Consider the following 14,414-nt stretch of genomic DNA (forward strand, 5'->3'; position numbering starts at 1 on the left):
AGGTGTTATCTGCTCATGATCTATTAGTCACGATGTGTTTCTTAAGAGCCAAACACAAACATGCAGCCAACACCAAACCCTGTCCCTTCAGTGGCTGCAAGGAGGATGCTTCTTTAGACAGAGGCAGACAGATGTGAACACCGCTGGCTGAGCTGACCAGAGTTGAATCCCAGGTCAGCTGCACGAGACAACAATAACCAAAGGATACTATAAACTGCCCGAGCATGGTAGATCTGCTTGGAATTATTTGACAGACTCCCTGCTGGGATCTATCCGGTCTCTAAAGTGTCACAGCACTGTCAGTGATGAGTGTTGGTTATGTGCCTGGAAGCATACAGTAGCCCTGCTGGTTCCCATCCCTCTGATTCTTTTCTGCTGCATCTAACATATGTTCTTTTTTTCTCATCTCATGATAAAGACGTTATTCAATAAATGTTGTTGTTTTGAAAAGAAAAATTGTTGTTCAAGCTCTTTTTCTCTAGACTACTACAAATTACTGTTTTTTTTTTTATGTCTAAAGACAGGCAGTTATTCCATCTGATGATACATAATCACAAAACAACAAGACTGAAAGCAACAACAGGAGAACAAATTGAAAGCAGCAAACATCTGTTCAAATGTAGTCCAATAACAAAACAAAAAAACGGACTTTCAAGTTTTCAGATTAGCTCTGAAACCATTTCTTCACATGTACAAGCAAGAAAATGTGGTTGTATTTGATGTCAACACAAAATGTAATGGGGAAACAAGACATCAAATTCCTCAAAACTCAAGAATTGGAAACATTCTTATCACAATTTTTTTTTTTTTCTGCTAGTTTCATTCACTCAACTGAAAACATCACTCATTTTGCAAATTGGGGATTCAATTTGTTCTACATATTTAGCACAATCGGGCATTATGTGCAGTCACGTGGATGTGATTTTTCTTTTTTTTTTTTATCCTTTTCACAACGCTTGCTTCTTCTTTCTGCTGTGTAAAATATTTGGTGAGTCTTGTGCAAAATAAATCCTTCTACTGCTGGGTCAGGTCAGACCATGATGAATCCCTGTTAAATTTTCTTCTATATGCCATTTTTCCATGCTGCAGTTTTTTATTTTTTATGCTTTCTCTATTGGTGTGTAGTAACCCTACTGAGAATCCATTTCAAAATGGCAAGATTTTGTGTTGTATAATCCCACTTTATGATAATTACCGGGATGATTCCACTCCGGCTGTATATTTGAACCCAGATAAATACCCATGATGAATGACGTTTATGCCGTCACCAGCCCCGGCACACTGATTCTTATCTATTTATTTTTATATGAGATTATTATGTGAATCATGTGAACTAGTTTCATCCCTCTTGCATTTTAACAGTTTTACAAAGCAATTAAGGCCAAGTGCAATTCACTTAAGAGGTTGTTAATGCTGTATTTAAGAGCTCAGTCATTGCTGTTTATTTGCACTGTCACTGCTCAGCTCACAGCTTACGGCCGGGACTGATGTGTGCACACCTCTTAATGATGCTCAGTAATTTCTCATTTCATCCAACAGGCTTTGTGTTATATGCTATCATATGTTTGATTGTGTCTAATAACTCAAGTGGACTTACACTGCAGTGCTGTAAATTGCTTTAATATACCATGAGAGGGCTTGTCAATTAAATATGAAGTGTGAGCTCTTGCTGTGCCACTATAGGAAGAAAACAGGGACAGAAAGCTTTCAAGAGCAGAAATCCAGTGAGTCACCGCTCCCAGAATTCTGTTTTTTTTTTTTTTTTTAGGTTAAGAACAAATTGACACCAGACATGAAATATTACAAACTCAGAATATCCTCCACTTCACCTCTGCAATAAGGAGTTTTACACATTCACTGTGAAGCTGTGCTTCTGGTTTGAAGTGCTGACACCTGAAGTAGGCTGACGTGTCCTCACCACTCACTCCCTCTTATCGGGGACACACAGGCACCTTCCTCACACAGCGGACTGGACCAGCACTGCCACTTTTAACCTGCCTCCTCAGACTGGTGCTGAGGTGTTTTCATATGCCTCACGGTGATTCAAAATGAATTAGTCCTCTCTGTGTACTACACAACTGTACTCATACTGTGAGTTGCAGTGACAGGGGAGGATTCTGAGATTAGGGAAGACAGACTACTGCATGAATAAGCAGGGCAGGAAGCTAACCAATTTGCCCATTGGCAAGCATTAAGTTTATAACAAGCATCTTGACAGCACATTTTCTTCTGAGGTTAGATTGTTTGGCAGGTGGCGGTAGCAAATCTCCTCACCATGACGCCTGAAACTACAGATGTCAGTCTTCTCTCATGCAAACTGCAGTGTGGTTTGATAGAAGCCAGAATGTGATGCAAACTAAGTGCAAGAAACAACCACAACACACATGGTTTTATGGCTTTAAGGTGAGAAATCTTGACATCTGAAAGCCACGAGTTACCCATGCTTGGAAAGCAGAGTATAACAAAATGAAATGACAGAAAAGCACAGTGTGTGCTGAGCCTCAATTTATGCTATTTTTTAAAGAGTTCTTAACTGGAATGAACAGCAGAGAAGGTAGGAGTTCAGTCTATTATGTTCAGTTCAAACATCAGGGAGATGGGAATCAAAATTTAAAAATCTCTAACCAGGTGGGAGGAAAGATTACAGAAAACAAGAAAACTTGTCTGCAATGGTTCAGATCAGAGAAAACAAACTGCAGTGGCCTCCTTTAGATGCAACTGGAGCTCTGAACAATGGCTGTTTTCTTTCCAAAGTGCCTAGTGAGTTGACAAATCCAACACCACCTACGTGGACATAGCTGGTGGTAATTTCCAACCCAGTAAATAATAAAAGAGGAAGTACTCTGATCCCAAACTCTCATATCAGCAGCAGCAGATCTGCACTCTAAATCTTTTTTGAGGATGCATGTTCCGGTCCTCCAGGTTCAACACCGAGTTCATGTTGTTACTTGCTGTACAGTCATTGTTTAATTAAAGTGAAACTAAAGGAAATGAACAGTCTAGATGGTTCATAAAACATTTAGAAAATACTGTGAATGCACATAATTAAAAACATATTTTCTCTAAAGTAGCAAATCCGTATTTAAGGGGATATTCAGGGCCGCTGTTGATGCTGGTTTCTGCCATTTAGCACTGGCATTATGACAAACTTGTTGACGATGCCAAGTAGGTCATTGTTAAAGCCAACCTGTGTCAAATAGCATTTGCTATTTATTTTTAGCGTATTTTTAATGTGACTCGCAGATGGTTGCTGCACACAGCACTGTACAATGACTCATAAGTGTCACCGAGTTTAACAATCACAGGAAAGTGTATAAAAAACAGAAAGTCTATTGTGATAAATCATTAAACCGGATCCATCTGGTACGCAAAACAAACATAATTGTTATTTGCAAATATTATCTTGACCTAGGCCAGTTTTGAGGCATTACAGGTTATTATTTCATTAGCTGTTTTCTAAGTGTACTTTTCCCTCAGCTTGCCAGGTTATGTATTATTCAGAGTGGTTGCTCTGAAGTCATGGAGAGATTAAACAGATTAAAATAAATCTATTGTAACTTTAATTTGATGTTTGCTCATGGGCATTAATGACCATGTTATGGTTGTCATGAGGCTTCACTAGCTCGCTGCTGCTGAGTGACACAGTCACACATGGCAGCACACTGCCATCATCTGGCTGATGGAGAGCACATCCCAGTTGTTCTATGAATGGTTATAGAAATACTGCATTCTGGATATCTGATGTTTTACAGTCAGTTCTTTGGGGTCTACTGGAGTTAAATTTAAATTTAAATTTGAGGCTTCAATAGTTTTACTTTGGTTAATCCGAAATGACTACAGTAAGAAAAGATGGGCTTTTCATTTTTGGACTACTCTCTTAGTTTCTCAGCAAGTGTGAATAGTTCAACTTTTAGTTGAGATGACAATTAATAGCACAGCCAAAACAAAAAACTGTAAAACTGAAATGTTAACTATATATAAACCTCTTGCTATCTGTTTTTCAATCTTCTGAGATGCAGTTTCCACTAAGAAACATCTGTTTTAAGAAGCTTAATGGAATAATATGGCAAATTCTTGCTGATTAGCAGTGACAATGGTAGTGCTTGTGGTACAAACTTGCTCACACCAAGAACGTCTGACATGTTTGTGTCAGCTGACATGATTTTCCAGGAACTGCAGCTAACCTACATTGTGGATGTTGTCTTTATCACAGTATGTGAGACAGTGTTTCAAAACACTGTCTTTAGGTCTGAGGATGAGTCTAATTTTGTACTCCATGCTGTTTTAACAGCATACTGAAAATCTTGGCCTACTGTTCAAAACGTTTTGTCTTGTTTATGATGCTATTCTGATCCGTGTCACTTTAAAATCAAATATTCTACATCAATTCTGTTAACTAATTGAGTTTAGATCAGTATCTACTTTTTATTTCATTACAAAAGTAAATATTCTTATCTCAATAGTAAAGCTGTATATTCTGTTTTGGTTTGTTTTATGTTACTAATGATGGATTTTTCCACTGGTGCTGATAAAAAATAATGTAAAAATATTCCTACAGTGTAATGATCCTGTAGACTTGACGTATGTTTGTATTAAATGGCACTGTTTCTCAGTTTTAGCATCAGGACACTTCAGTCAACTGTTCAGTCAACTAACAAAAACACATGTACCACCTGTGTGTGATAGCAGGCACTGATTTTCTTTATTTATTTTTTTTCCCCGATCCGAGTTAAGGTTGATTGATTTTCCTGTGGGTACATGATTATACAATATTCTTTACAGCGGATTTGTAATACATAACAGTGCATTTAAAGTGATTGCATTTTGTGGTCCTTTGTGCCTTCAGTGGGATCACTATAACTTTTTATTGTAATTTTAAAGTATTTATAATTTGAGGTATTCATTAGGTTTGACATTAATAGACTGTTATTTTGTAAATCATGGAGTTAGTTGTATTTCTCAGAGGTGGAAATAGCTTATTCCCATTTTATTTTACTCTACATACATCACAGCATTTCAGAGGCAAATACTGCAATCCACCACATAAGAGGTAATTCTGCCAAACAAATATTTTTGCACTTGACATTTGAAGTATATTTATTAAAACATACCTTCTGTCGTAGTTAAATTTCAATATATAATTTTGACTTGTAATAGAGTATTTTTTACTTCAGCAAATCCGGGTACTTCTTACTGCAGTACTCTGAAAGAACACTGACTAACTCCACTCTCGCCACTGGTATTGCTATTGCACGTTTTACCAGGTTATTAGGTGCATAGTAATCTTGTCATACTTTGTGGGGGGGGTTTTTTGTACATCAGTTTGTCTTGTGGAACCTGTGTTGCTGTTAATATAGCCATCTATGTTATATGTTAATATACCATCTGCGTTGTTTTGGTACCGTCTGCAAGGTGGAAACGGTTACAACACCCAACATGAGTCTGACCAATAGGGAGAGGAGGGGGCGGTCCCGTCGGCTTCATTTCTCATCGGTGTGTGAACCATAACAAAACAGCGACGACACGACGAATGGCAAACAAGTCAGAATAAAACACAAAACAGGTAAGACGTTAGCCAACACCACGAATTGCTTAATTATTTTAACACACAGCTCACTGTCAGTGGAGTATTTAACGGTTCTGGGTACGTATTTACGCGGCGCGGGCTGGTCTGCTGAGCGACCGTTGATTCGTGCCATTTCATTAATTAAATGTCTAATTTACGCGACGACATGCAAACCCGTTTTTACGATTGTGTTGTGTAGAAAAATTTAAAGCCAAATATCGGTTTCGGTGGCGAGAATGGAGGCGATATTATCGTTTACTCACGGCCGGTACGCTGTGTTCTTCTTGGCTGAGCCTCAGCGGCTAAGCGGCTCGGCAGCATGGCGGATCGGCCTGTGTTTGCGATGTAGACACAACAGACATCCTGGACGGCATTTCTGAGCCACAGCCCTGCGGTTTGACTCGGGCTATTATTATCATCTCCACACTGTTGTGTAGACCTTGCATTGTGTTACGTTAGCAATTATTACCAACGGGTGCTTTGGCCTAACGCCACCGGTAGAAGAAGTGCTCACATCAAGAGGTGCCATTACCACATTACTCCGTTACAACTACAGGTCCTGCTTTCTTAATCATACTCAAGTAAAAGTACTGAAGCATCCTCGGTAAAATATATTTCAACTATGAAAAGTAAAAGTGTTTTTGCATTATTAAAGTTACTTAAATGAAACCATATGAGAAGTGGAGGTGTCAACAACTCTAGGGCATCTGTGATAGGCCGCAACTAGACACTGTGTTTGTTGTAACTAAAATGTCAACGTAGTTGGAAACCACTTACCTAATCTTAAACAGTGCATCGTGTTTTAGGAGCTCATATTTTCATGTAAAATCATATCTTTTTGAAGTCTTAATCTAAGAGGTAACTAGTAGATAAAAATGTACTATATTTCAAAAAGAAATGTTGTCAGGTACAAACTGCCAAAGGTGCAGTGGATGACTTGACTGTTCTCACAAGCTTTTAATTTAGAGGAAACCCACTTTTCCTACAATTATTGGTGAATATATATAATCTAGACGCACAGTAATATTATGTTTTAGAAATATTAATGATGAACGATGGAAGACATACAATGAGGAAATATTCGAGTAAAAGTCATGCATCTATTTACAGAAGAAAACAGAAGTATTATTTGAAAAATGCATTTTCAGAATCAAAAATAAAAGTACTCATAGTGCAGAGTGACCCATGTCAGTATTGTATCATAATTGGTACATTAACATGTAAACAGTTGTTCATTATTTCCTTCTGATATGCAGTGAAGTATAAAGTAACATGTGGAAAAACCTATGTAAAGAACAAGTATTTCCATACAGTACTTATGTAAATGTGCTTAGTCAGTTTGCACCATCAAGGAAATATTATGAACACCATATGATAGACAAAACAACAGTACTCAGTGGACCATCCACTATAGCTTCCTACCATCCGCTAGTCTTGAAAAGTACTATATAAATAAAGGCTTACCACTACCACAGACAACAGAAGGTCACAAAAACTCACTTTTAAAATGGTTAAAAATGTTAGACAGCTGCTACAAGTCTAAATAGCCAAATGATTTTTGACCAGTATATATATTTCCTTAATCTATTTTTACCCAGTATTATTGTCCTTGCACAGATGTGTATATACATGAAGAGTCTCTTAAAACTTGTACTTACTAAATACTTATATTTATGAATATTATACTGATGCCAGAGATGTGACCATCAATTTCCAGTATTCACCAATGACTAGTGGCTCATTCTCCATTTAAAGACAATCAATGTCTATCAGTTAAGGCCTTAATGACCAAAATGTCCCCTATAAAAAGTATAAAAAGTCTCACTGCTACGATCTCTTTTGAAGGATACTACACAAGCTGTAAGCCTAATGTACTGTATACCACTTTGAAAATTAGAGAAAACATCTATTCAGCAGCACACTTCCAAGCCCTAACAGAATTATTTCTGATATATTACAAGGGTTTTTTTTTTTTATTATTATCATGGGCAGTGCACCAGTTGAAGTCTCTTCCTCTGGGGAAATGTTTCCTGGAGTCTGTCCAGGTCCAATTTCACATTCAAATGGCTGTGTGGCATGTGGTTAGTCAGCACGTCCTGCTGCATCTATACAGCAGTTCCTCTCTCCTCCTCTCTATTCATGCCATCTTTTGTGTTGTGTACAGACAGCTGCAGCTATGGGCAAGTCCCAGTCACACTTGGCCAAGCACAAAGACGAGAGTCAGGACGCACTGACGACTGCTAGCGACTACAGTGACGGTCAGACAGAAGAGGATGGAAAAAGTGGAGATGTATCTCAGTTCCCCTATGTGGAATTCACCGGACGGGACAGTGTGACATGCCCCACATGTCAGGGCACTGGGAGAATCCCACGAGGTACAACTTTCTAGATATTAGTCATTATTACTCAGTGACCATTAATAGTATAAATTTTAACTCTGTATACAGAATTGTGCATTTTAAACACTCTAAAAACTTAGTTTCTCTTTAACATTAAATATTCAAGACTAAATAAGCAACAACCAATGGATTTATCACATTTGATTGACAATGACAGCAATGAAAAAGGAAATTAAATCTACAGGAACCATCTGCACATGTTGGTGGCTCCAAATTAAAGCATCAAGTAATGTTGATTCATTCTGACTCAGAAATGTTTTTAAGTCCTTTTTATGGACAGTGATCAGCTCTCTGCTGTTTGGGAGACAGTTTTGTTTCAGGCAAGTTGAGGTTTAATCTGTACAAGTGCAGAGGCCTCTACCAGGACTCACTGTGATATAAATGCAACCACACAGCAAACTGTTTCACCTGAAGTGAGCTACAGTTTTACATTTAAAAATCATGCATTTTGCAGTGAAGATGAGTGAAGGCTTCTGTGTTTTTATGTCCAACTCCAAAATGCTCACATGAAACCTAAACTTTATATAAATCAGATCCAGAATGCTAGTGCACACATTTGCAAATATAATACTACAACTGTCCAAATGTAAGGAATACAAGTTTCACACAAGATTCAACCAGATCTTAAGGCCGTAATGTCTACAAAAATGCTACAGATCACAGATACAGCAGGTCCATAAGAATAATGATAAGAAAGAGAAAGATTCAAGAGAAAATAAATATTTGCAGTACGCCATATTGACTTTTTCTTAACTTAAAGATAACACAATTAAAGATCCATTTCCATCTTCAATTATCTCTACATTGAGAATAAACCAATCATTGATTAAAAAAAAAAAAGTTTTAAAAAACGTATAATTTCACAATATGGCGATAAGAGTCTAGTTCTACAGCAGTGTTAGATAGTGGGAAATTTACAACCTGCTCCTAACTCAATCAATCAGTCAAATGACAGCTTTCCTATCCTTTTTTTTTTTTTAATCATTCAACAGGTCAAGAGAATCAGCTTGTGGCTCTGATTCCATACAGCGACCAAAGGCTCAGGCCAAGCAGGACGTAAGTCTGCACTCAGTGCTCTTTTTACAGATTAACTGTGTAAGCTGTCTGTATGATGAAACTAAATGAACACACAGGGGCGTGATAAGATATCAGCTGGTTTCAGGGTCTCACTTCTCTTCTCCCTCTCCTGCAGAAAACTGTATGTCACAATATCAGTGGCTCTTTGCCTGCTGCTGTCTGGCCTGGCTGTGTTCTTCCTATTCCCTCGCTCCATTGATGTGTCGTATGTGGGGGTGAAGTCTGCCTACGTCTCCTATGACCAGGAAAAACGAATTGTCTATCTCAACATCACAGTAAGATTGTGTAGTTATGTACTCCCTTAACTTCAAATAGAACCGCAATCATACGCTGTAGGAGAATTTGAATGTGTATATTGCGGAGCATTTAGCAGCTAAAGGGCCAAAAGCAGAGCTAAAAGAGTGTGAATATTGGACATAAATTCACTAGGTGGACAGAAACACGACTGCAAATGAATGCTAATGTTACTCCGTGTCTGCTGGATGTGTATATAGGCCACTGTTTGCGAACAAGTTTGCCATTATTAACTTAAAATGTGATTATATGTCAGTGTTGTGTGTTTACAGCTTTTTTCTGATGCCTCCAAGCAGCAAAAAAAAAAATCTGTTACTGCAGCTTTAAAATGCTACACCTTTCTAAATTAGGAATTACCACAAGGTCCCTATTGCCACAATCTCACACCTTTTCTCCTCTTCTATCCAGAACACTCTGAACATCACCAATAATAACTACTACGCCATATCTGTGACCAACATCACAGCGCAAGTACAGTTCTCCAAGACGGTGATAGGCAAGGCCAAGTTTAACAACAGCACAGTGATCATACCACTGGATGAAGAGCAGGTAGGTTTGAAATGCTTCACTGTACAGAGAGGAGGTAAAATAAATCAATTCAAGTGAATGCACTGAACTTCTGATCCACTTTAGTTATGACACTTTCACAGCCCACACAACAGCTCATTGTTACACCCATAGTCACAATACCAAGCAACCCCATCTGACTCATAGACTTGTCTTGTGACTGCTTAAAATTAATATCAATTATATTTCTGCAAAATCCAGTCTTCAAACAGATGTTCTAAGCACCGTTAAAGCCTCATTTGTCACATTACAAATCTTGGCACCACCTCTCACATTGTTTAAACAGAATTTAGGAGAAAAAAAAAACACACCAAACCACATTGGGTTTTGTTTTAAATAGCAGAAATGTTTAATATTTTGATATAAACTGTGCTGTTGCAGATTGACTACACAGTTCCCACCACCATTGCTGATGAGATGAGTTATATGTTGTAAGTAACCTACTTAAAATCCTAAAAGTGCACTATTGATACGTGGATCATGATCATTTTTTAATTTTATACTTTTTTTTTTTACAGTGACTACTGTACTTTGCCAACCATTAAAGTCCACAACATAGTGGTGATGATGCAGTAAGTATGGCTGGATGAACAGTAATTTAAACATTAGGTATTGTGATTTTTATCCTTTGGTTTGTCATGAGATGCATGACTGGGCATCAGCCTGTTTTATGTCAACATCTCTCTCCTCCACACTCGCATAGTTTCACCCACACATGTTGAAGAGCTGCCCAGAACAGACCCAGCCTTCTGCTGTGGAGTACTGCTTACACCAACAGAAGATACTTGGGCCTTTGGGAGCCTTGCTAATTTACACGTCAACGCTGACATTAAAGCAGACTGTAAATTTAGCAACTATTTCTCAAAGGCAGAAATGAGCTTTATTATTTGACTTAATCCTCTGTGGTAAAAGCCTAGTAAAAGCGTTCGAGCCAAGTATCATGAGACTAAATTCCAGTGGAAATGGGAAAGAAAAGTTGTAATGTAATGACCTAAATGGAACTTGCGGATGTTTGTTGCAGGCTTCATTTTGATGCAATTAACAAGGGAAAACAATGTGTTTATCAACCAAAACAAGCAACAAAGAGTGATGACAGAAATCAGTGCAGTTTGTGTCTAGATATTTTGGGAGGTGAGGCAAACCAGGAGAACAGAAATAAAACAACATAACCATAACATGAATCTAATTCAGACATTTTGTAAATAAGTATTAGGTTATTAAAATTGTTAATTAGTTTTCTGATGGCAGACTAATGATTGCAGTACTACTTAGAGCAAGCCACTGCAAAGCATTGTGGTCAATGAAAATGCAATCTTGTGATTAGCAAAGTTCAGACTGGCTTTTACTCAGCTCGCATACATAAACCAGGAGTTAAACAGTTAGAAAATCTGCTGACTTTTCAAGATTATGAATTAATGTGAAAAAAAAAAAAAAACTATTTTAGGGATTTATCCATTTCCTGTGGATCTTGAAATCTAGTCAAACAAAAACTTCTGCCTCAGAGAAATATTTCTAATCTACTGAAGCTCAAATCTTAATCTGTTAAGAAGACGGGGATTTCTCATCTGTTATTCCCACACCATCTCAGGATTTTAAAAAAATGACAGCAGCATGTCTCACCTGGTTGCTGGATGTACGGTAGTTGACTCTGTGGTTACCTTTTCAGGGTGACGGTGACGACATCGTACTTCGGACACACGGAGCAGGTCTCCCAGGAGATGTACCAGTATGTGGACTGTGGGGGGAACACCACCTCCTTGCATGGGCATGTGCAGGTCTACCAGTAAGGCAAGCAGAAGACCCTGGGTGTCAGATACTGCTGCAAGTGAGGTTCTCACAGAGGTTGACTGGGCTGACTCCTGCAGAGGAAGTCCGAAACAGTGAAATGATTGAAAGCAGTAGTTTCAGATATGATGCACTTTAGCCGGATCCTTATCTTCAGAAAGTATTGAGAATGTTGGATGAGTACAGCAGGAATGCGGTAACTGCTGCTGCCCCCTACTATTCTATACCACTTTTAAATACTTTTAATAAAAATACAATAACTAAGCTACAAGAGGTACTTGATTTTTTTTTTTTTTTGGTCTTAGTGAAAACCACTGAGCAGTTCCTAACCACTCTTATCTTCCCTCTTTTCATTCCTTCCTGCTGCAGCTTTTCTTCCTTTATTTTTCATAAAGTAGAATTCTTGATATTGTGTAGTGCAATACGTTTGGTGTATCATCTTATGTCTTTTTTTTTGAGGGGGGGCTCAGAATTTTTTTTATTTTCAGCTTGAGTAAAAGTTGGTAGTATCAGTCTTTTCTTGTGTTTATCTATCATCCAGCAATCATGACTAATGTGAAGATTTTGACATCAGCATATTTTTTATGAATAATTGAAACCATTTTGCCATTTAAGAAAAAATAACTTTTTAAAAAGGGATAATATTTTCAATTTCATAGCAAATGTGGAAGCAATACAGTGGGCTGTTAAATACAGGAATATGTAAATGTGAATATAAAATATGTACTTTCCTTCTGGTTTGCTTCAAAGCATTATATCTAAAATAACGCCTGGTCTGGAAGTAACTTTTTCCCTTTAAGGAGGCTGTCTTATTTGTGTGGGTTATGGTGTCAGTGCTATATTAATCCACTCTGCACCTTTACTTTGAGTTGACTGCTACTCTTTAATTTTTGAGATTACAATGACTTCTGCCTGTCTCTTTTATCACGTGGTATCATTTTGGATTGGCTTTGGATTGATCACCAGAAGTGACTCACTGTGGATGCTGTGATAATATGTTAAAGTTTAACAGCAGCATAGATTGTGTAAGTTGCTGAATGACATTTGTTTTGTCTGACAGACCATGCCCATAGCACATAAATGCCCGATACATGATTTCTAAGTTCAAAATTTCTGATCTGATTCTGATTTCTGATTTGTGATCACACTGATAGTCTGTTAATACAATTTCCAGTCATCATAAGAAAACTGTAAGATCCGACCCTTCATGACATTTCATGACACAAGTTTAGATGTGAAAACCTTTCTGTTTCTGCCTAACATCTCCACAATGTTTTTTGTGTTTTAAATGCATGAAGCTGAAAATAAAATCATGGTTCACTTCAAAAGTCTTTTCAGTTTTTTTCTGTGTGCTTGTAAATTTCTCTGTACACACTGGGTGGTGCTGAATGTTCTGCTAAACCACAGTAACATTCGCCTCTGATGAAGACCCCAAATATGAAATATTGGATCATGTAGTAAAGTTATATAAACTACAAATACTTCACTGCAGGACTACTTCATTACATTCCACCACTGCCAGACAGCGGTAGACAACAAATAATAAACAAGAGGGAAATAAGGACAATGAGGTCCAGAATGTGAACTGAATGGACAGACCAGCTGAGTGACCAACAACAACCACCACTAACCTCGCCACTAGAGGGAAAAACAAAAAGCCTCCCTCCAATGCAGAGGAACAAAGAATCACTATCTAGATATGTAGGCCAGTAAATAACCACAGAGCAAATAAGCCTTATCTGTTTGGTTTAGACCTTTTGGTCTGATTGGATTTAAGACTATAGTTGAATAGTCCGTTTCACTGTATAAAAAAGTTGCCATCAATATGTAAAAAATGTTTAGATATAACCATCTATCTATCTATATAAATCTATTTTTTTTTTATCATTTACTTGCTATACATGTTTATGGTTGTATTGTACTGTATGTCACTGTGTTACTCAGTACAGGCTTCTTGATGCAACTGAAAACACACAACGTCCCCAGTGATCATGGTATGTTCACATCTGCTGCACTCATTAAAGCACCAGTTCACTTCCTCTCTAAGATCCAGGTCAGTGGTTTGGACCAGAGCTACACTGAAATACATGTGGCCAAAAAATGGAGGAAAAACACACATGCACACAACCACTGAGCACCATCAGTTTCCTCTTTGTCTCTTAAGGTATTTTGTTTTCATAGACTGTCAATCTAAATGTTATTATATGACATAAAATATAATCTAATGTAAATGTATTAATTTAATGTAATTAGTGACATTATTGGCTTATTTTATCAGTATGTACATGTTAGCAATCATCTAAAAGGAACATTTTGATCATTTTTTTCTTAAGTGAAGTTTACTGTTGAAAGTGTTCTTTTCCTCTCTGTTATCTTTTACTGTTACTATCATCTTTGACAATAGATTTAATGTTAAACTGTCAAATGAATAAATATCTTTGTCACAACTCCACATTTAAAAAGGGAAAGATGTTTCTTCACTGCATCAAAAAAGTGACATAACATGAACAAACATCAGGATTAGCCTTCAAAAGTCCACTATTTATCATTTTATCCTCCATTATGCTATGTTTTGCTATCATTTATAGTCTGTTATTTTCTGGTTTGAGATTGTACTTGTTGCCACATCTACACTGATAAGCAATTGTTTGTTTCTTTGATATCAAAATCATTTATAATTAAACCATGCAACAATAGACTTGTGATCTGGGCGTTTCCACGCCTTT

The 14,414-nt window shown here is 37.4% G+C and overlaps 1 protein-coding gene across 1 annotated transcript; it reads left to right on the forward strand.

Moving 5' to 3' along the window:
* The first annotated feature begins 5,454 nt into the window (after positions 1–5,454).
* Positions 5,455–13,007, forward strand: tmem106b (transmembrane protein 106B). The gene is made up of 8 exons (XM_022746191.1): positions 5,455–5,563; positions 7,731–7,941; positions 8,958–9,021; positions 9,158–9,317; positions 9,745–9,885; positions 10,285–10,334; positions 10,422–10,475; positions 11,570–13,007. Exons 2-8 carry the CDS (start codon positions 7,743–7,745, stop codon positions 11,688–11,690), a joined length of 789 nt encoding a protein of 262 aa, XP_022601912.1. The 5' UTR covers positions 5,455–5,563; positions 7,731–7,742; the 3' UTR covers positions 11,691–13,007.
* Positions 13,008–14,414: the final 1,407 nt, after the last annotated feature.

This window comes from Seriola dumerili, unplaced genomic scaffold (assembly GCF_002260705.1).
Source record: "Seriola dumerili isolate Sdu_G_001 unplaced genomic scaffold, Sdu_1.0 BDQW01000092.1, whole genome shotgun sequence".
In the NCBI taxonomy this organism is placed as follows: Eukaryota; Metazoa; Chordata; class Actinopteri; order Carangiformes; family Carangidae; genus Seriola; species Seriola dumerili.